Source organism: Pagrus major, chromosome 1 (genome assembly GCF_040436345.1).
Source record: "Pagrus major chromosome 1, Pma_NU_1.0".
Classification (NCBI taxonomy): domain Eukaryota; kingdom Metazoa; phylum Chordata; class Actinopteri; order Spariformes; family Sparidae; genus Pagrus; species Pagrus major.
This window is the reverse complement of record NC_133215.1, coordinates 20521503-20545197: the sequence shown is the minus strand read 5'-3', so window position 1 is coordinate 20545197 and position 23695 is coordinate 20521503. Positions and strand designations below refer to the sequence as shown.

The 23695-nt window shown below is 39.8% G+C and overlaps 2 protein-coding genes across 2 annotated transcripts in view; one reads left to right on the top strand and one right to left on the bottom strand.

The window, feature by feature from the left end:
* Positions 1-4055: 4055 nt before the first annotated feature.
* Positions 4056-4990, top strand: LOC140998366 (uncharacterized). Its single transcript, XM_073468636.1, has one exon. It carries the CDS (start codon positions 4140-4142, stop codon positions 4752-4754), a length of 615 nt encoding a protein of 204 aa, XP_073324737.1. The 5' UTR covers positions 4056-4139; the 3' UTR covers positions 4755-4990.
* A 5754-nt stretch (positions 4991-10744) lies between these two features.
* palm3 (paralemmin 3) overlaps positions 10745-23695 on the bottom strand; it is a 38915-nt gene continuing 25964 nt past the window's right edge. The window contains exons 3-8 of the mRNA XM_073468626.1: positions 22756-22836; positions 17369-17496; positions 16492-16564; positions 15230-15260; positions 13833-13886; positions 10745-12701 (exon numbers count right to left, since the gene is read on the bottom strand). Coding sequence (XP_073324727.1) covers positions 11698-12701; positions 13833-13886; positions 15230-15260; positions 16492-16564; positions 17369-17496; positions 22756-22836 — 1371 coding nt within the window. The 3' untranslated portion in view covers positions 10745-11697. The remainder of the gene's footprint in view (positions 12702-13832; positions 13887-15229; positions 15261-16491; positions 16565-17368; positions 17497-22755; positions 22837-23695) is intronic.

The following is a 23695-nucleotide window of genomic DNA, read 5'->3' as shown; positions in this document are numbered from 1 at the left end:
AGACAAGACAAACCTCACAGCAGTGTGACAAAAGTGGGGGTTACTGCATTTCAATATAAGAGAACACACGATGGAAGCTTTCCTTTAGAGTTCATAACTGTATTTTGCCTTTTAACATGAACATACAATACAATATAGAGCAGGTGGGCATATACACATGTGTGAAGTGTTAAAGGAGACCTAATATGCTTCTTTCAAGGTTCTTGTGTATGTAAAAGATCTCTTAAATTTATAAAGAACAAAGTCCGCACCAACAGAAGCTCCTCTCTCCTACAGAAAACACTGCTCCTGAAACGCCTCGTCAGCAGTCCCGCCTTTAATTTTGTGAGTTTGTGACATCACACTACGTCACCATGACATACATTTGGATAATTTCTCTACAGCTAGTTTGGGATGTAAGAATTAATTGAGTGCCCCCTTTTCCCCTTCTAACTTCTCATCTACGGACTTCCGTGGCCCTACACTACATGATACAGTATTGTTGAGTGTGTATTTAATTATTTATTTTCCTGAGACATCCCCCTCGGTGACCTGAATGTTCTGGTTTGTTTGGATTGTATGTTCATTATGCTTTTGTAAAACAGTGAAACTTTGCACTTAAAAATAAAGTATAAAAAAAAAAAAAAAAAAAGAATTAATTGAGCACAGCTGGTCTATTGTTGTTTAGTGGTGCTGGGTCAGACGTGTGTGAGCTGACCAATCAGAGCAGACTGGGTATTCGGGAGGGGGGCTTTAAAGATTAAAGCATGTAAACCTATTGAAGTAATAACCCAAAACCAACAATGAACCTGAAAATGAGCATAATTTCTTAAGTTCAGTTAACTTAAAATTTGGTTTCACAGAAACAAAGAAAACTTAAATTTTTAAAGCATCACCTGAACCTTCATTTTGAAGTTGAAACAGCCCAAACTCATTTTAGTTAATCATCAGGTGGATAAAGGACTCTGCCCTCTAGAATCAACAGTGTTGCAAAACTGCAGATGTCTGATCCAACCACGCATTTGCACACAGTACGACAGAGAGTAAACATCTTTAGCACTAACTTTATACATGTACAATATAAGAGTTTATATGACTGTAGTATACAGATATATGTTAGCTTGTGTGTGCTAATTCAGTGAAGTCCTTCATTGTCAGAGCAGAGTCTCAGACAGGTCATTGCTGATTACAGACAAATTAATTTCAAATCATCAAAGCAAATTTGACCTTGTATTTCTGAGAAAAGGGACTCCGACCTCTGGGTTCTTTCAACATTGTGGCACTGGAAGTTTCTAAAACAGCTATAAAACCGGCCAGACTTCTTCATCAGCCACATTCTCCATTCGGCTCATCAGTGTGACTGACAGAGGTATCCCAGCAACTGCCTTCAAACAAGACAAAATGTTTTTTGCTGCAACTTCCATCGCTCTCCTCTGCTTGGTGTCTGTGAGCCATTCAGCTCCTCCGGCCTGTGAAGACTCTGTCCGACCTGTTGATCAATTGGATCCTCATCATTTGGAGGGAAGATGGGCTTTCGTTGCAGCCAGTATGAAAGACAAGACAGCAGCGGACCATGTAAAAAAAAGGGACAGTGTAGTTGTTTATTTACGCAATTCCTCATACACCCAGGTCGACAATGCTGGTGATACATGCCAGTACCACCATCGCAACTTGTCACTGGAAGGCCACAGCTTTAACTTTCCGGATCCATTCATTAGCTATAATGGCACCTTCTACCAAACATCCTGTCCAGACTGTGTGCTAGTGAGCCTTGATATAGAGTCCCCAAAATATAATACAACAGACTTCTACCTGCTGAGCAGAAGGAGAGAGGTAGACCAGACTGTGATGGAGGAGTTCAAGGCCCGGATGGAGTGTCTAAAGATGCCTCCACCTTTCATGATGGACCCTACCAAGGAGCTCTGTGCAGAACAGCCCGCCAGCAAACCAGAGGCTCAAATTGAAGAGGAAGCAGAGGGGCAAAAGGCTTAAGAGACTCAATGATCTGAAATGTGTTCACACAGTGTTAATAAGTGTTGATGCATACCAGCGTCTTTTCAGTGTCATTCCATCAGACAAAAATAAATCATTTTCAAAAACTTGAGATGTTTTGGGTTTTTTCTTTTATTCCACTGCAATTATCTGACAGTTTTAACAACTAGTTACATTTCAGATTCATATTTAATGAAAGCATGTGTTTATATATATTCGTTGTAATAAGCTGATAAAGTAGAACACATTTGTCAAGCTTTAATCAGTTTCTGACATTTTTGACTTGGTTTGACTTGCTTTGAGAAAAAAGCAGCATGTAGTTATGTTGTTACCCTTCGTTTCAGATGTCAATTAATTGTTTGCAGTTTCACAAATGAGAGATTTACCCTCTCTGCTTTGCTACATTCCTCAAAACTAGCCTAACCTTGACAAGCTTATACATGAATACATCAGTATTAACAACCTGATTCTGTCATTTATAACAGTATGTAAGTCATGAGGGACATTGCTCTGCAGAATTAATACTTTAAAGGATTTTACCCAGTTGTTTTAATTTGACATATATACAGCAACAGCAAAAAATGTTTAGTTTGGTAATTATATGTGAATGTACTCTTTATTAAAGGCAAGGATACGTATGTATATCTGTATGTATGCAAATCCACTCTTAGAAAAAAGGGTTCCAAGAGAGAGAGGTTCTTCCTGGTTCTACCCAGAGCCATTTGTGGTTTTTAAAGGGTTCGTCCAGGGTTCTTTGTAAGACTGAGGGTTCAGTACAACAAGGGAAAAAAATGGCCATCAACTGTTGTGTGTATTGTCTTCATGTCTGTGACATAAAAACTGTTAAGATGCAGTTAAGATGTCGACTGTCTGCAGGTCATTTTCAGGTCTATTTCTCTTCTCAGTTATGTTGGGTTCTAGGAAGAATCCGCTGGAAGGGTTCCAGGTGAAACGTTTGTATAAGGTTCTACCAGGAACCAAAAAGGGGTCTCCTACGGGGACAAGCAGAAGAACCCTATATGGTTCAATTAGGACTTTTATTTCTAAGAGTGTAGGTTCCTATTTATATGTGTGTCTGTGTGTATTTGTAAAACCACAGTTCCAATAAAAGTTGAGACTTCTGTGTCTATCTTGATGTGTTCATGTCTTGTTTTGCCTATCAATAGATATTTTTAAGAGTTGCGTTAAGATTGATATTTTGATCAGATGACAAATGAACAAAGATGCCCTACAAAATGTTATATTTTTGTGCTTATGTGTGTAACTCTCAGTAAAACAGAATGTTTGAGATTACATGCATATTTTAAATACATAAAAAAAAACTCACTTTTTGTAAGTTTTATTTAAAAAAAATCATTATATTCACAATAAAAAGGATCAACACGTGGATAAAGGGCTCATCGGGCCATCTGGAATCAACAGTGTTGCAAAACTGGAGTTTTTCGATCCAACCACGCATTTGCACACACAGAGTAAACATCCTTACCACTGCCTTCACGCATGCACAATTTAACCGTTCATATGCTATCATATCGCTGTTGTGTGCCAAAGTTCTTGCTCAGGGGGGTCTGTCATGTGCAGAGCAGTGTCCCAGACAGCTCAATGTGAATGGAAAACAAAAAGAATTTCAAATCAGAAAAGCGAAGTGAAAGTTCAAAGTGAAAAACAATTATAGTTTTATTCAGTGCGAAGCAGTCCCATAATGACACAACACAAACACATTAGTGCAATGTGCCTGTCAAAATTGTTTCTCAGCCCTTCTGAGACTCTGAGATAAGTATAATAAAACACCATGAGAAAATGAGCGTGTGCAACTTGCATTCTTAAAGCATTTATGTTATAATCTGCAGTTCATTCATCTAATGGTATTCCATCACCAATACTAATTTCGCAGAAATTAATTCCAGGAGAAGTAAAGAGAACAGCAAACAGTGTACCCACAACATTACAAACATTACAACTCCACTGTCAACAATCAATAGTCACACACAGTCCTATAATTTCATGTCACAATCACTGAATACACAGATGCAGAAGGGACTCTGACCTCTGGAATTTTCAATATTGTGACACTGGAAGTTTCTGAAACAAACCCAGCCAGACCCATTCATCAGCCACATTCTCCATTTAATACTACAGCGTGACTGACTGCCTTCAAACAAGACAAAATGGCTCTTGCTGCATGTGCCATCGCTCTCCTCTGCTTGGTGTCAGTGAGCCTTTCAGCCCCCCTGGCCTGTGAAGACTTGGTCCGGCCTTTGGACCAACTGAATCCTCATCACTTGGAGGGAAAATGGGCTTTAGTTGCAGGCAGTCTGAGCCATCTACCATACCTGGAGCGGTTCAAACAAAGAGACAGTGCCAGTGTAAACTTCTCCAGTAACTCCACTGAGATTAACGTCTCCTACACTCGCAGCATACGTTTGGATAACAAGTGCATGTATAGCTCCTACAACATCACCCTGGAAGGCAGCAACTTCACCTATGATGGGACAGACAAAAGCAACACCAGCGCAAGCTTCGTCCATACATCCTGTCATGACTGTATGCTGATGCACATGAATGTGGAGTCAGGAAAGAGGCAGCACTTTTACCTGTTCAGCAGGAGGAGGCAGCTGGAGCAGGAGGAGATCGAGGGGTTCACTGCTCAGGTGGAGTGTCTGAAGATGCCTCCACCGGTTGTGATGGATCCTACCAAGGAGCTTTGCCCAGAAGAGACAGCCGGTGATCCAGCACCTCAAACTGAGGAGAAAACAGAGGAACAAAAAATTGAGAGACCATAAAAAGATCCCATAGTGTTGATAATGTTATGCCAATAACATTTGGCATAACTAGATTTATTTTTCTGAAGATGTTAAATCGTCAACATCAATATGCCACCATCATAAACTGCTGAAAGACTTGTTTTATTAGGTTTTTTGTTCACACATATCAATCTTTAAACGTAATGCACCACACCTGTATTTTACTTTCAGCAAATATGTGACTGAAAAATAAATATGTTTTCCAGATGGCACAAGTGTTTCCAGTTCATTTCAGATAATTTTGACTTTCATTTGACTTATTCATTTATCAAACATAGTGTACATAACTGAGCAACACAAAGGGATAGCACAGCGAAGCTTATACTCTTCATTAAAGAATAAATCATTAGACTGAGCCCAACCAGGCCCAATGAGTGTAGGCACGACCATGAGGTGCTGATCTTGCAAATCCTTCTTGTCAAGCAAAAGGTTAGCATAGCTGCTATAGCGCTAGTTACACCAGAACTTTCATTAAAAGAAGAGCAAAAGACAGCGATGAAGGCTTTTCTCAATACAAAATGTGTTTTCAGTTTCTCTCAACTGGCTTTTGGTAAGACTTTGATAGGTGGTAGCACCCAATGTTAGCTAAGTACGTTTCTGCAAAACCAAGTTAAAACTAATTTTGTTCAAACTGATTTTATATTTCTCTCTTGTGACAACTCTTTGGAGCTGGAGATGTCCCAAGGTGTCCTTTAAAATATCCAATGGTGTGACTCAAACTGCAGTGAGCTGTAATACGGCCACCACCATCCCCTCCACGTCATCATGTGAAAGGTGGCTTACAAGCATATAATGTGAACGTGACATGCCAAGTTTGGTACAAATGTTAACCCTGGATGTATCTGTGGTTTGCAGAAATGTTAAGTGCCAACATTATATCCTGGTGACTGGGCTGGATAGACAGTAGAGACGGGGACTCGAGTCACACTTAAGTCACCACACACAGAGACTTGAGACTGGACTCGGACTCGCGATCAGGTACTCGTGGACAATCTTTGTTTTAAGTCTGGGGAGCTGACAGTCATTCCCTCCCTCCCGTTTGACAAGTGCGCAGCCACAGATGATGACTACTCTGCAGCAACAGCACAGCTCAAAACAACACCATGGCAAGCACGCCGGCAGCTGGTTTGCTGTTTGTCATCACCTTCGGCTATTAACATACAGAGATGAATCAATAACTGTTCAGTCAAACTGATAAACATTATTATCAAAGTTGATTTCCTTCTGTATTTTCTTTGTTGCAGTTCTTTAAAGCTGCAGTTGCTCCTATTGGAGCTACTTTCCAGCATTGGCACACAGACAATATGTGAAACTGCTTCCAGTTAATTGTTTTCATTTGTGTGGGTGAGGGTGAGTAGACTGAATTCAAAACTAACCTTTAAAAACAAACAACCGCCACTTGTCTTAAAATGTATTTAAGACACACTTCAGTGTATTTTGGCATTTTTATGATATTTCATATATTTCTGATTAATTTCCTGACAACGTTGATGAGCCACGCTGTTCACCCAATAGTTTTTGATACATAACTGAATTTTTTGCTAGAACCTGTTGCCAAAATGAAACAACGACATATGAGTATAGTCGAATCTGGGAATCATCTGTCCTCCTCTAAGCTTGTGTGGGAGTGTCCTTACCAAGTCGTTAAGGACATGTGTGAGCTCTGAGTTTCAGAGTCGTTAGGGCCACTTGTGACTCGTTGACCCAACGGGCCTTCATGTGGGATGTTAGGGCTTGGTGAGCTCAGATGTGAGTGGTTGTTACTCAGAGCTCACACGTGACCTTAACGAATCTGTAAGAACACTCCCATACAGGGTTTAAAAGCCTGCAGCTCCCCTCCAGTTAGTTAGAACTGAAGAAGCCTCTTGGATGAGAGGTGACACGTCTTCAAGAAACTGAAACAAGTCCAGTTGTCTACGATACAGCACCTGCAATCTTAGGTGCTGGGCTACTTATTGTTTTCACTGGGTGTTTTCCAGTCTATCTTAGCTGTGGTAATGTGGCAGGTTCAAGGTCAGTCAAACATTGTTAATCAAATAAAATGGGGGAAAAGGTTTTACTGTTTGAACTTCTCCTGAACTGAAGTTCTGGAAATACTCAGTGTTTATACTGGTCTGCTGGTAAGTGCAGATAAATGATTGATGGATACACATCTGTGTGTGGGAGGGAATAAGAACACTAATAACAAGTCACCTCTACTTTGTTTAGAAAGTGCCAGTAGGTTGTTGTTAAAGTGTGGAGATTTAAGCCATCAATCAATATAAAACTATTTCAAACTGAACATATTATGACTGTATAAAGTGGCTGTGGCAAAAATGCTAACAAAGACAAAAAGCAACATTTGCTCAAAGAGATACTGTTATCCATTCTGTCATGTATATTAAAAAACAGAGCCAAATGTACTGTTGGCCCCTCTGCCTCTGTTAATTTTCATTAAATGTATTTATTGATTTTTACTGAAATGTGAACCTGTACATTTAGGCTAAGGACCCCAAAGTCCACAGAGGCAGCTCTAACTTTACCTTCAGACAAACCTGTGCTGCAGCAACAAATCTTAAGTTTCATCTCTGAGAACAAATCATTCAAAGGCATTTGATCAAATACAACAACAACATCAGACCACAAACTCTAGCACATCTGATTTGGTCTTTACTTTAACCTATAGCATCCCCCTCCCCTTCACCTGCACTGTCTTCATGAAAACAAGGTACAATGAGGAGCCGAAATACAACTATTAAACAATTATTTGGTAGATAACAAACATGCTTAAGTCTTCAAAGGCTTTCCACTCAGGTTTCAACTTTCAAGCCCTTTTGGTATCTTTATTATCTTGATAACCAGGCACAGTACAAAGGTTATTCATGAAATCTCACATTCATCTAGTTGTAGACAATTTACAATTTACATTTGCAAAAGCAGTCACAGACACTGTATGTATTTTCAATCATTTTATTTACACTGTCAACAGATATCATGCACCAACAACTCCTAAGCCTTTGGAGTCTCTGTTTTCTCCTCAGTTGGAGCTACTGTATGACGTTGGTGGGGCGGACTGGACAAAGTGGCTTGGTAGGATCCATCATCAGTAGTTTAGGCATCCCCAGACACTCCACCTGAGCGGCAAACTCCTTCAGCTCCTTCTCATCCACCTCCCTCCTTTTGCTGAACAGGCACAGTTCCTCTGACTTAAAACCTGCTGACTCCACTTTGAAGCTCAGCACTACGCAGTCTGCGCAGGACGTACGGTAGATGGTGCCACTGAAGTTAGACATCTGTCCCACCGTGAAGTTATAGTGAGGGCCCTCAATCAAGACGTTATGGGAAAAGTAATGGCACGACTCACCATAACGATTGGCTTTGGTGAAGGTTGAGTTGTAGAAATAAAGACTGATGCTGTTGGCTAGTTCAAAAGGCTCATGAGATTCAATGATTTTCAGGCTATCTGCAATCATAGCCCATTCGCCCTTGAAATCATTAGGATCCAGTTGATCCAAAGGCTGGAGCACGTCTTTACAGGTCAGAGGCGCTGAATGGCTCACAGACACCAAGCAGAGGAGAGTGATGGCACACACAGCAAACATGTCTCTGTATGTTGAAGTCATACGACTGGTCATCTGGACTCAGTTGCTCTGCAGTGTCCGTATGAGAGTGTTGCCAGTATTGAGGCTTGTCTGGTTTTATAGTTGCAACAGAAAAATCCAGTTTCACAATACTGAGAGAGCAGAGTCCACCTGTGTTCTTTACCTGTGACAGTAACACAAGAATTGAATAGTGTGAATCATGATTATTTACACTGTTCTTACTCGCAGTGTCTTACATGAAATATTGCAGTGCATTCACTGATACTCATATTGTAAACAGCAGGCAATAAATCTACTTTAATCTCATTGGCTCATACTTAGAGCTACAATTTCATTATATGTATTGAGTTTGTTGAAATCACTGTAAAACCTAATGCACTCATTTATTGAAGATATTCTCACTTGCACTGAGGTCAGAAAACACTGTTGTTGCATTGTTGAATCAACAGGGATTGATTTCTACGAACGCTTGGAGTAATTCAGTGAATCTGGGACCCAAACCAATGTTTATTTCCAGCCTTTGCCAAATTGACAGTCAAAATAGCAGCGTTGTCTTTGCAACAGTCCACACAATCTGACCCTTTACAATCATTGTGTTCATGTTTATAATTAAACACACTGCAGAGAACTATAGACATTGTTTACCTCACAGTTTGCACCCATATTGGAAGTATGTATCTGTTTGCTTGGTCAAAGAGTTTAAAGGGTAACTCCACCATTTTTCCTGATTAAATTGTGTTGTGTTGGAGTACTACTGCACATGTGAAAAATGTAGTACAAAACCTTTTGTGGCTCCAGAGGAAGCTGCATGTAATCTGATAAAATGCCTCCAGTGATGTCACTCAGCGGCTCAGTTGCATTGTGGGTGATGAAGGTGCCAGGTTTGGAAAATGAAGAAGAATGCAAGGAATAAAAACATCTCTGGTTCAGCTGTATCAATTTTATTTTAAACCCTCCATAATGAGTCCAACAGGAGGAGTGCAATGCTAGAACAAAAACCGACACTTACATTACCCACAATGCAACTTAACCACTGAATGACATCAAAGAAGGCAATTTATCAGATACATGCAACTTCCTGTGAAGCAACAAAAGGCTACAGTACTTTTTTTCACATCTGCAGTTGTACTCACCAAGACCTGTAAACACACTTTAATCAGGAAAACTGATGGAGCTACTCTTTAAGAATGTTTACCTACCTTCAGAGTATGTATGAACTTGTTTTTAAAAGCTTTTTGCTCTTCCCTAATCCCTGGTTTTAAATGTGTATAACCTTCAGCTGCATTTAATGCTAACTGAAATGTTCAACAGAGAATGTTTGTACAAATGTGTCAATTCAGTATCCAACCAAATATGATCTATGGTCACTGTCTCCCCTTCTGTTCCTGAGTTATGGTGTTGAATAATGTCCAGAAAGGGATTTTTGCAGAACATTATGATGTGATGGTGAAGTTGACCTTTGACCATTTGGATATGAAATATAATTACTTCATCATTGTATCGTATTAGACATTAGTGTGAAATGTTTGTCATAATTAGTGTATGAATACTTGAGTCATGGCCAAAAACGTGTTTGGAAGGTCACCGTGACTTTTGACCACCAAAATTGAATGGGTTAATTCTTAAATTCAAGTGACGTTTGTGCCAAATATGAAGAAATTCCCTCAAGGCGTTCCTGAGATATCTTTCAACAGAATGGGATGCAGGATGTACAGACAACCAGAAAAATATATTGCATCTGGCCAGGCCTGAAGGCATAAAAATAATGAATTAATGTGTTTTAATGTATCAAATTTATCCTATTGCAGAAAGCCCCCCTGAGAGCTCTCAGCTCAGCAGGCCTTATTCTCACAGCTACGGGACTCATTGCTGCATCCCCTTCCCCCGGGACAGAGTTTGGTCTGGCCCTTGAGACGGCTGGTCACTGAACTATCACAAGAGCTGTTAGAGACACTGCTGGGAGGTCCATGTACTCCATGTGGAGGATTTTTAAAAGTGTTTTCAGGGAACACCAGGTACATCATTTCATGAGCTCAGTCCCCGCAAAACTGCTTTTTTTGCAGAATCTCTCAAAGATAGATCCTGTTAGTCCCTTTCTTCTCCTCAGGGGACTAATTACCTCAACTTAAGCTCTATGATTAAAGATAGACGAGTTGTCTCAGGCGGACTGCGTACTCCCACTCCAACTGTGGCTGGAGAGATATGACAGGCGGCTGTCCTAAACCACTTGTCCCTGCTTTAAGACTTAGAAAGATCCAGCATTATGACACAAATAGTTAAATATTATCCAGTGTGTTTCTTTTGCGTCAAAGAGTGTTGTGGTTTTTGGACATATTCACTATTTGAAGAACAGAAACGCTGGATGAACATCAAGTACATCAGGCAGTGTATCACAAATGTCAGTTTAATCATTAAATCATTCATCAATCATTTTAAAGCTGACATCTCAGACACTCTCAGTTCCACATGTTTTTGTCTACAGTATGTACATCCATGCACAGAGCTATGCCAGGAGCTCCGGAGCCTCGCCTCAATAGCTCATCTGGTAAAAATACAAAATTCATACTTTCAGGTATTTCAAAAATAATTGCTCTTTTAAAAACAGCCCACGAAATATTCAGTGGTGCACGCTGTTGTTTATAAATAAGAACATTTCATAGAGTTAGTCTGTGTATTGTCAAAACCTGTATTACAGAGTGAATAAACATGTTCAGGTCCTATACTTGGATTCTAAATATCTCAAATCAAAAGACCAAAATCAATAAAATAATGCACCTTTAAAGTCATTAATTTAGATCCTCTCTGATCCCCTCCACATCTTTTCCAGTTAACTCTTATATTAAGATCATGAAAAATGAATTATACATGTAGATACAACAGCTTAAAATAATATATTTTTAGACTGTGTTTTGTTTAACTCCATTTAATATTTGGGTTGTATGATCCTATATAGATTGTCTGGCTCACTACACTAACCGGTAAAATAAAATCAAACTCAAACAGTGTAAAAAACCAACACCTCATACTTTGGTCCGCATTGTGAGAAGAGAATTTAAAAGTGTAGTCCTGGGTTGAGAGCTCCTCAAGGCACTTAAACACTGACAAGTCCAGTCTATACCTCCCGTCTTCACATCGGAGAGAGCTCATTTCCTCTTGAAGATTTAGAGAGTGGGACGAAGAAGTTATGAGGGCAGTGGGCAGAGGAGGAAAGGGAAGCCGCTTGTGGACATACTGATTTGAAAAAGGATGGGTGCATAAAACAAAGAGATGGGGGAAGGAGTGTGTTGTGTATTGAGACAGACTGAAGAGGGGGAGAGGAAATAAATGTACAGAGAGGGCATTTACATGACAGAGCAGCACTGGCAGGTTTTGCGTTTGGGTGCCTCCTCTTCCTGGCTAGCCCTGGTCGGGCTGTGTGTCTCTGTGCTGGCTGGGCTGTTAGCTGCTGCTGCTGGCTCTGCATGGGTGTCTGGGGCTTTGGCCTGTGACAGAAGAGGTTCCTGCTCTCCTGGCCTTGCCGCTGTTCTCTGGTTCTCCTGGGGATCAGCCAGGGGAACCTCCTGGAACTGGCCCGGCAGAGGAGCAGGGTCTTGGGCTTTTGACGCTGCCTCTGCTCCCTCTGGTGACGTTGCAGCTGCACTCTCAGCCTCTGCCTCCGGGGAGAGAGTGGACTGAGAGTAGACTGGCACAGAAGCCACTGTAGTGCCCTCCAGAGCATTGGATGGGGCCTGCACCTGCACAGAGGTGAGGTCCTCTGTTTGGTTGTCCTGTCCTTCAGCTTTTGTCTCTCCATCTCCGTGTTCATTTGTTTGTACCCCACCCTGCATGTCTCCATCTGCATTTGCTGGTTGTGCCTCTGCAGTGGGTTCAATTGCCTCACTGTACTCTGGTTTTGTGAAGGTTTCCAGAGCTGCTTCTGTTTCTGTTACTACCGCCTCCACAGCTTCCCCTCCTTCTTGGCCTGCTTCTAGATTCGGCAGAGGGGTTTCCTCTGACTGCATGGTCTTCTGTCGATCTTCCTCAGGTACATCATCCCCTTCATCTGTGATGATCACACGTTCTGCTCTCATCACCAGGGTCCCTTCCTCCTCCTCCTCGTTAATGTCGACATTTGGAACCTGACCAGGCAATGCCTCAGAAAAAACCAGGCTCAACCCTGGTTCCAACTTCATGCTAATAACACCCTCAGAGGCTACAACTGGTCCGTTGGTGGTGGACTGATTACTTTGCTCTGAAGCGTCGTGACTGGTGTCTGCCTCTAACTCCCCTCCACCATTTGTTAGGACAGCTGCAGTTTCATCCACTGCTGAGCTTTGGTTCGTCTTCACTTCAACGTCAGTTGTTTCTGAAGAAAAACATAAAATAAAGAACACTGTCAGTAAAGGAGGAGAATTCTGTGCACTTGCATTAATTTGAATAGTTAGTGCTGTTCATGCATTTGAATGAAGTTGAATGAATTTGCAATCAATATGCCAACAAACTTTCATTATCACTGATTATTAGCTTTCACTGTTACTTGATTGCAGTCTGCGTATGTCATTGCAGTCAATACAGCTAATTTATGTTTTATAATGCAGTTGACAAAAGCTTCTGCCATCATAGGATCTTAATGCTTTACACAGAAAGGTCAGTCACCTCTGCTCTAGTATAAAATGCAGAGGCTGATAAAGACCACGTTTTAGCTACAGGCCATGAACTGTATAATAATAATAATTGGAGGCTTTTATTGTATTTGTTTTAGAGCAGAATGTAACAATCAGTGGAAGAGAATATTTATTGTACCATCACGAGAAAAGTAACAAAACACAAGCGAAATAAAAACAGTGAGAAATGTAAATTATCATTATCATTATCATTTCAATGCTTTGTCATGGGAGGAATACACAATGGTTGATGACACGGTTGGAATAAGATGCACAGAGAATGCATTAAATGCAGATTAAGATCCTGCAGTCTGTGATTATAGACCCTGGATGATTAAAATACAAATGGATGGGTCAGTTTCATTTTTTAAGATTCTCTTGTGCTCTTCAACAGCGTGAGCAGCATACCCACTGACATGTCCACATCCCCGCTGCCCTCTAAAAATGCAAGTTCTGCACTTGTGGGCATATTAGCATAAATATGTATGCAAAACCTTATTCAACATGCGTAAATATTCATCACAGCATGTATGAACTTTTAGTGAAGTATAGGTATGCCCGGGTCACTCCTTCCTTTATAATGCAAATGTTCTTAAGATCAGTATAAACAACACATACTGGAAAGTTTTTCTATAGGGGATTGTATGGTCTTTAAGGAATTGGTGTATGATATGAATTGACACAAGGAAGAATAGAGAGGAGATAAGATACTGATGTTAACAAAGGCTATGGACGTGTGCAGGATTTGTTTTCCACTCCGCACATGAGCATTATGCGAGTACTCTGATGTACATCTGTGTGCATTTTATGACACGAGTCAACTCTATACCCACCCAGTCCTGTTGCATTGTTTTCTCCGTTCTGCACAAGAGCATCATGGACTATTTCTGTGGAAGAAAGAATACAGACTGTATGTATTGCAAGTGTGTCAGCAGGTAGCAGTGTTTTTCAGACATGCAGTGTAGAAATCATGAATCACTACAAAACTGAGTACTGATTTCTCAGAAAATGAATCCAGCGACTATATACATGTTCCTTTACATTAAGATGTTCAGACTAAGATGCAACACTGAGGACTGGATCACAGTGTGATTTAATCAACACAGTAGTGTAGTACTTTTTTGTTGTACTTTAATAACTGTATTTTACTCTTGCATTTATTCATTTTATTCTATTTTATATGCCATTGTATTTATTTCTCTTTTCATTTACTCCATAGCATCCTGTCCATAGTCTATCCTGTATTTTAGATTTTAGCTACAAAACATCTTTTTTGTTGTTAAAAGGTGCTTTATGTAGTTTTGGGGTAGAAATTTTAATAAGAAGAGAAAGATCTTCATTGACTGAAATTGTATGCCTAAACACAAAATACACAAACTCTCTTTGTTTTCATGACTGAATAAACAAACTGACCTTAAAAGGACAACACAATTTCATACCGTTTTACTTTGTTTAAATGTGGTGGACCCTGCCACCTTTGTAGCTTCAAACAATGTTCTGGGGACCTTATTTTCCGCTGAGAACAGCTTGTTTATTCAGTTATGGAAAAAATAATATATAATATGTATAATATTTCTGAGTTTGTATTTTTACCTCATTAGTGTTGTAAATATCACAATTCTGAGTTTGAATTTTGTCTCCAAAACTAGAGTGCCCCTTTAACTGTTTTGTTCTACATATCTACACGACTGTAAATGAGGATATCTCCTCAATGGTTTTTCGTCCTGACTGACACGCTTCTTTTCTACTGACAGTAACCAAGATCTTTTTCATTGCAAACAAACACAGAAAAGTAAGAAGGAGCCCAAACATTAAACAAATGAAACCTAATGAATATGTACAGATGTGACTGAGTAGGAGTAGCATTTGAGACAAGACTTTGGCTACCAGGTGCTGGGAGCCAGAAAAGTAGTGTGTCTGCACACAGTGGTTGAAAATGATAGACTACTGTGGGGTTGACACACATTGGACAGAATACAGTGTTTAAACAGTTTAAGAAAAAGCTTGCAGATGGATGACAGCTCTGCACTCTGCTACATACTGTGGATGTTAGGGCTTGTCAGATTGCTTGAAAATGCTCATGTTAACTTCTCTACAGTGTGAAATTTGCATCAATTTATCACTTCCTCTGGCACAAAGCTAATGGAAATGCAATTTAACTAAAAACTGACTGTAACTGCTGTAATTTTAACATTTCTCGGTGCCAAAAGGTTTTTCTGAACCCACTTACCTGCTCCGGCCTCTCCCACTTTCACTGCCTCCTGGTGGGTAAGAGAGACAGTGGAGGAATTAAAATTAGTATGACTCAACCGGTGAATCTGTTTGTGTTGTGTTGCCTGAAGCTCTGGTGTATTTTGAAGGGAATATAAAAAGACAACAGATGAAATGCAAATGCGAGAACTTTACACAAGTTTTATGGAAACAGACACAATCCAGAACATTTCTATGAAATATCTCCCCTCATGTTGTCTAAATAAGTATCTACCCTCCTTTCTAAATGGCACAGACGAGTACAATCTGTACTAAACTACTTAATGTGTCCACTACTGTAATGATTTCAGCTGTTCAAAAGCCATGAAGGCTATGACGTTCTGTCTAATCACAAGGGGGAGTGATTGAGCTGAAAAGCCCTACATTACCTTTGAAAGGTTTACCCCTCTCAGCAGTTTGGTAAAGCATGTATTTAAATACATAACATCTGCTTATATTGATCATGTTTATGTGCGTAGCTTATAATCAAAAGCCTGCTTCAAGGACCTGAACATATTCCCTAGTCTGATTAGAAAGCATTAGGCAAAGAAAATCATAAAAAAAATCTTCTTGATGTGCCTTTTTGAGCTGCCAGGTATTGGCTGTCACTCACTCTCAGTCTGCACACTAAATCAAAGCTCTGCTGGCACAGCCTGTTTTAAGTGCTGTATTTTCACACAGATGATAAGGTCATACATTCAGAGCCGCCTCCATCATAGCCAGCAAGGCTGCTCTAATAGGTATAACAAAAATGGAGTCCTCTGTTTATGTTTCCAGTTGATTTTTTGCTGAACTCCAAAAGCCAAGGTTAAGATGAATATATGAACTATGAAAAAACCTTACTAAAAAACCCCCAGAGCAGGCGGGAGAGGAGGAAGGACAACTCTTTTGTTCTACTATGAAGACCTTGGGTGAGGTGGGGTAAACATTCTTGCGCTTGGCTTGAGGCAAAACAATAATTCTAGAGTGGATCAAGTGCTGAATTGTTTATGTAACAGAGCTGCTTCCATTCATAAAGTTCCTGCTTTTGAACAAGAGGTGCTACATCAAAGGTACATTAAGAGAGGAAATGCATTATTCATGGCAGAAAGCCACAGACAGAAGTTGTGGGAAATTTTCCTCCTAATGGAAGATGATTGAGCAAGCTTGTTCAACACTTATTTCAACCCGCTTTGTGTTCACAGAGTGAGTGTGTGTGTGCCTGTGTGTGTGTGTGTGTGCGCGTGCGTGCAAGTTCCTCACTGTTTGGCCATCCTCCATCTTTTCCTTCAGCTTCTCTTCCTCCTCTGCCAACCGCTGAGTCTCTGACTGCAACCTGAGATGGACACACAGTTGTGCAGACACACACACGCACGCACGCACGCATGCACACACACACACACACACACACACACACACACACACACACACACACACACACACACACACACACACACACACACACACACACACACACACACACACAAAACAAACACATCATATCTGTCCTAACAGTGCACTCTTAGATTACAATGCTTTTAGTTGTTCATGTGATGCTTAAATATATATTTTCATGTATTTTTTTGATGCTACTGTAGGCACATTTTTTTTAAATTCGCCCAGGGGCCATGGGCTTTTGTGTGTGTGTGTGTGTGTGTATGTGTGTGTGTGTGTGTGTGAGAGAGTGAGAGAGGAGTCTTCTTGAAAAGCAAGACAGCACTGTGGACCTTTGCAATAATAAGATTGGGATGTTGGAGTGTAGTCTTCAGGGACTTGACAACATTGTCCAATGCAATAAAGAAAAGCCTGGTCCTATCTGGCAAGTATGCAGGCCGCATCACCCTCTCACTCTCACTCTCTGCCTGTGAGTTCAGCACTGGCAGGATTAAAACTCAACTTTGCCAAAGCATACATGTACGACAACAATAAAAAATTACAAGAAAACAAAAATAGAAAAGGGAATGCAGCAACTATCAATTATACATGAACTTCCAACTATGCAAATACAACAAAAAAGTGTAGCTTCATTCATTCTCTGTCAGCTCTGCTAACTGTCTCAAACTGTCTCAAACTGTCTCCTAGTTCTAACTTGCGCGCACACACACTAACATAAAGACACAGACACAGACAGTGGCTGTACTTGTCAATGCGCTTTTCCATCTCCTGGGCCTGGGATCCCCACAGAGGTGAGCGAGGGTCCTGGTTTTCTTGGGAGGTTGGGGACAAGGGAGCTCCTTCCATCAACCACTGGTCTCTCAGAGACTTCCTCTGGAGTGAGAAGGAGGAGGTGAGGAAGAGGAAGGAGGAAAGACAGGAGAGTGAGTCCAATTTCAGGAGCATTGGTATTGTGTTGACATTTCTAAGTTTATACATTGATAGCAATCCATCTAATATATTTGGTTGTATTAGGCCATTGTGAGCAAAACTACAAAACAACGAGCAGAGGTGCCTGTTGACAATATTGTATTTTTATGTTTGCTTTGCATCACTGCAATTTTGATTTTTAAAAAGGTATTTAATTTGCTTGATAAGCCAAAAAACAAACAGACCTGTTTGACCTGTTTAATTTAATTCATTAACTATTTATCACTGGATTTTACAGAAAAAGCAATACTGTTGCATATCACAATATACTTATACCAAGATATAAAATTACATACAGGAAAAGAGGATTCATATTCATCATCATATTGTGATATGTGCCGTATATATATATATATATATATATATATGAAAATGTCTTCAAAATATCTAGTGTATGTGGCCTTTTAAGTTTTGACTGGGAGTAGTGTTGTTGTAATATTGTCAAAACAGCAATTTGATAAACAAAGCAAATCTAGTGACAATGCGCTCAGCAGGACAATTTGCAGTTGTAAAACTGGAGGCTACGTTAATTGTTACAGACGTACAGATACAGATATATTTGTCATAAGTTAATGTTGACGAATAATGTTGTATATATATATATATATATCTTACTATATATCTATATCTTACTAAATTATATATATATATATATATATATATATATATATATATATATATATATGTATATATATATATATATATATATACATACATATACATACATATACATACACACACATATATATATACACATATATATATATACACATATATACACACACATATAGTAAAATATAGATTTATAGTTAAACAGCAATACAATAAACAAGACTTTAAGATCAACAATTGTAGCACTGATGTAACTGCTCGCTAACTAGCTTAACTGGATTCACAAAGTTAAGCTAACTGTCAACATTTAGTTACATAGGGCTACCTCTGTAACACAACATGCCAGAAAAACTTAGCTACTTATTAATCTAGTAAACATCCACAAGAGAATTAAAATACAAACCTTCAACAGTAGCCAAAAAGTAAATTAACAGTTAATCTATAAAACGAATTAGTTGGACAGCTAAGCTATTTTGTACTTACGGAATGGCTAGCCTGATTAGCGCTGAGCTGATCAGAAGAAACTCTCTTTACATCTGATATTCCACTTGAAAAAACTATAACGATTAACAGACAATGGCCAGACGAGGGTATTTTGAGAGCAGATGAAGACTTCTGTCAATGTTTGCCTGCTCAAAGAACGGTACAGGAAGCGAGCAATCTCAGATGAACTGCTACAGAACTGTGCCAGCAGTGGTTGCTACCAGCAACAGGCGGTCCAACTGAAACTAATGGCTGCTGGCAGAGTACTCAGAGGAAGACTGTCTCATCACTGCTGATACCTGCGACACTACAGTCATCCAACACCATTTTATTTAAGTGTTCAAAGTGTAAAACATTTGTTTGAATTGGGTCATGAATCACACATATGATGTTTATCAATTTAAAAGATAATTTTCCAACTCGATAAAGTCTCGGTTTGTCCTAAAACTAATGAAATATAAGACTGTCAAAATACTTGATTCTCAGCCAGTAGACTGGGTTTTATTTTCAGTTTCTTTCTAGTTTTCTGTCTCTGTTTGAGTAGGTTTAGGCAACAAAATTACTTTTAGGTTTATTTACTTTTAGGTACAATAAGCCTACTTGGTTAGGTTAAGGAGAACATGTATTGATCAAAATATACTTTTTCAAACTTTTTGATCTTAAAAAACAGTGCAGAAAATTATGTATGGGGTGATTTACTATTATTAAATTTCTTGTGAAGTTTACCGTTTCAGTTTACCAATGTCCCTTTAGACCATTACATTTTTTGTTAACCTGTAAAATATCCTGCCTCCATTACATATTTTGTGTGTTTGATTACCACATTTGAGGGATCACTGCAAAAAATTTGTATATATTGGCCCCAAAAACTACATATCGGTTGGACTCAGGAAATAACGACATACTCAAAACCTGGTTAGAAGTAGTTTGTAGTATGGTATGGGCCAAAGTTTACTTTTTACAAACATTCCCGAAATGCAATGTGTTGCACAAATGCAAACAATACAGCAACATGAGGATGATTCAAAAATGTGTGTGAGTGTGAGTCTGAGTCTAAAAGAGTGAGATGTGAAGCGAGAGGAGATGTATGGAGCAGTGATGTGGTCAGATTGAGAAACTGAGATGAGGAAAAGCGAAAATGTGATTATTTGTTGAAAGTTGTGGAGAAAGGCGAGAGGCGGAAAGAGACAAACACCAGTAAGTCCATGTCTTCATCTCTGCCTTCCAACAGAGAGAACGCTAGAATTTAAAGTATGTGTGTGCATTTTTTATTCTCATCTTATTCCTACACCACTTCTCTAAAAAGACATGACCCAGTGAACGAAAGCTGCCCGATGCAACCTACTATTCCCAACAGAATACCAAACTGAGTACTTTTTAACTTTTATCCAAACAACAGCGCGATTCTCAGTTTGTAGCCGACTACTCTCTGAACATCTTCTGAACAGACCATTACAACTGCCTGACAGACAGTCTGTTAAGTCTAATACTGCTTTGCACTGCTTTGTTCTTCTCTACATTCTGTTACAAATCCCCTCTGGACATCTAGCACTAACTCATAAAAAGCTCTATGTGTGTGTTTGTATATGTGACAACGAGTGACACATCCAACACAAGTGTACACATTGCGTGACTTTTCCTGCAAACACAACAGTCAAACACTCAAACTACACAAGCCAAGACAGATATTATCTTGTTTCAAGTCAATTTCAACCGAACTGATTAGTGCTCAGTGTATAGGTGCCTTTTGAACTGACAAAGGTGGAAATGACCTTTTCAAAAAAGTCACGTTTTTTACTTTTAATTTGTGTATACTTTTTATTTGAGTATAATGACATGAATGAATGAATGAATATTTTTCTTTTTCAATGACAATATGAAGTACAGTGTTTCCCACACATTGAGTAATCACCGAATCAACACCGACCGCCACATATTGTGTTTCTTTTTTCCTTTTTTTTAAACACTATTTAAAAACGCAGCATATTCGTTCAGCTGCATTTCCTTTCCCTGCTCTCCCTCCGTCTCTCTGTCACACACACACACACACACACACACACACACACACACACACACACACAGCCCCTCCCCTCCATGCACACCACCTCTGTCTCCATGAAAACGAGATCATCCCTGGAGGTAAAAGCGTGGAAGCTTGATATTTGGTGCAGAGAAGACGGCTGGCGAAATTCACGCGTTCACGAAAGGTTGGTATCTCGTGAAAAGCCCTCGACACACTAAGACCCTGCCACCATGAATTGCTTTCTAGTCTGTTGGAAACACTGAAGTATACTTTATGCAAACTTTGTTGCGTTTTCATGAGCTGGACTACAGGAATGTAAAGCAGGCTACATGTACAAACAAGGAAAAAGTCAGAAAGTTATTACTGTGCTGCCGTCTCGAAGAAAACGTGTTCATAACTCATGCTACATCCAGACATCAAAACAAACAAACAAACAAACAAACAAGGTGACATACGACGGCACAATCAGAACCTTGGTGATTAAAGTGACATGAAAATGATGTTATGATGATAGTGGTTACAGTGCCATTTGTCAGGCTTATCAAACCAAGGCTGCCATTATTTACTCCACCAATTAATCTTTCCTTTTAGTCAAATAAATTCCATTATAAAAAAATTCTCTGCCAAAAACGAATAGAAACTCAGATGATTGCACGATGTAGCTATTAAAAACTTCAATGAAATTAATTGTTAGCCAGAAACTTTCAAGAGGGAGAAACATTTTTCTCTCAAACATATAAAAAAACTGTTGTTTTCCCCTTACTTTCAGGACTAATACACTAGCTGCAGGCTGACTTAGTCAGTATGACAGCCATGTTGCGACCAGCTGCCCTCGGTTCAAGTGCTTTTTCAGAAAGCAACTGTGCAGCTAAAGTGCCCTTGAGCCAGACAGTAAACTCTTGTCAGTTCCAGGAGCGGTGGTCTTTAGCTGACCCTGACAAGCGGAAATAAACAGAGTGCTGTCTGCAGGGAACTTTTAGTAAATCTAATCCAGCCAAACAGGCAGGATTTTCATTTTTATCATAATCAAGTAGTAATATGCACAGAAATCCAGTGCAGACACTCACTCACTCACAGCAGCTATACTTTCTCTTACTGCATAGCTGATGTCTGCAAGCGTCTCACTTACTGCTGAAAGCATCTGAAAAGCCACACTCCTCTCCAGCCTATGGCCCCCATGTTTTCAAAATCTGGCAACCGTTAGCCAGTAGCTACCTACTTTACTATAAGCATCACAAAACCATCTCTGTGTTTTCTCCTGCACTGCAGAACAAGCCCTGCTCTGTTCCCCTCTCCGTGCCCTTGGCTTGCTGGATGCAGCCCTCTCTAGACTTTCCCTCAGGTCAGGAACTGTGTATAAGCCGCTGCTCCTTTTTTATCACATCCTTACATCTACCCTGGGGTTAGAGTCAATGTCAAGTCTAATGAATGTACTAAAAGCTATGATGATATCAACTCCTGTGAGAGAGCAAGTGTCGAAATAATCATTTAAAATTCATCTTTGAAGCCTCTTGCAACTTGAATTTTGATCTCACAGATGCAATTCATGTTTAGTGCATTGCACACTAACTCACATGCACACACAAACATGGTAGGCATATGCAAAACGGTCTCCTGCATGAACACATGCATACCTGTGTAGACACAAACACATGCTGCACAAATTTCGCACAATTTGAGGAATGTGCCCCAGGGCAGTGTAACACAGTGGAGTAGGAAGTGGGAACGCCAGTGTGGAAACGATGTGAAAACAATAGAGCAGCTCTGTGACTTGCAGTGTGTGTAAACACTCACATAAAAAACTTATTTCAGCAAAGGAAGGCTTGCCTCTAACCTTGCAAGAAACCAGGAAGTGTGAAAGGTTGTACAGTTCATCTGTGTGTGTGTGTGTGTATGTGTGAGAAAAGGAAATAAATGGGAATGCTAACAAGCTGAAATGGGTCTGCAGAGGATGTTGGATGAGTGAAATTAAAGCTGCATGTGCGTGTAAATATGTGTGTGAATGAATGAGACCGATTAGATCATCCTGTGTATGTGTGTCAGACCTTGAGCTGCTGTAGTCTGAGCTTCTCATCCTCCATCTCTCTCCGGGCTCGGTCCTGCTCCTCCTGCAGCCGACGCTTCTCCTGACAGACGAAGATTAGGACGGAAGCAGCGAAAAAAGCAAATAAAGAGAGTGAATGTAGACATATTGATAATTTGGTAGAGAGAGAGTGAGAGCAAGAGGAGTACAAATACATTATTATTATTCTAATAAAGAGAAGGGTGGGCTGAGAAATTCAGATCAGGAGCCAGACATATAAAGAAACTGATGTAAATGACTAACAGAGACAAAGAAAGGGAAGAGACGGCAGTGAATAAAACATCAGTGAGAAAGAGTAAAACACTTGGTCAACCATCTGTCACAAGGACACTGTCACCACAGACATCAGGTACACTGTACATCCCATAATGCTCGGAGCAGCTGTCCCCATGGCAACCCAGTGTTGTTTTCATGGGACCAGGGACACCCTGGCTCACCACATTGCACATTCAATAAATTATTTAGGAGTTACGGACAGCTCAGAGAGCTTAGTCGCTTTATCTTCTCTTTCTCTGTACAGACGAATGTGATATAAAGGCGGAAATAGACACGATTGCCACAACTGCGATGGCACCTGCCTGCAACACTGTAATGTATAACATTATTTGATCATTGGTTGTGAGTGGAAAAAATAGTGATCAAATGTTTTTAAAATGAAGGTTATAATCTATAAAAATGTAACGTTTCAAAGAAATTTGGCCCGGTTTTAACACGACTACAGAACAGCTAGAATAACATAGATAACAATGTTATGTCTTGAAAACTTTTGCCATGAAGTAAACATGCACGCTCAGGCTTTTTTGCCAAAATTATTGTACAAATACAATAGTTATCATACATCTGGCAATGCTGTAGCTACATGATACAGTGGCCACATGTTACTTTCAGGAAACCCTGTAAAT

What these genes read in the sequence shown, in the direction of transcription:
- LOC140998366 (XM_073468636.1), top strand. Translation starts at nt 4,140, where the DNA reads ATGGCTCTTGCTGCATGTGCCATCGCTCTCCTCTGCTTGGTGTCAGTG.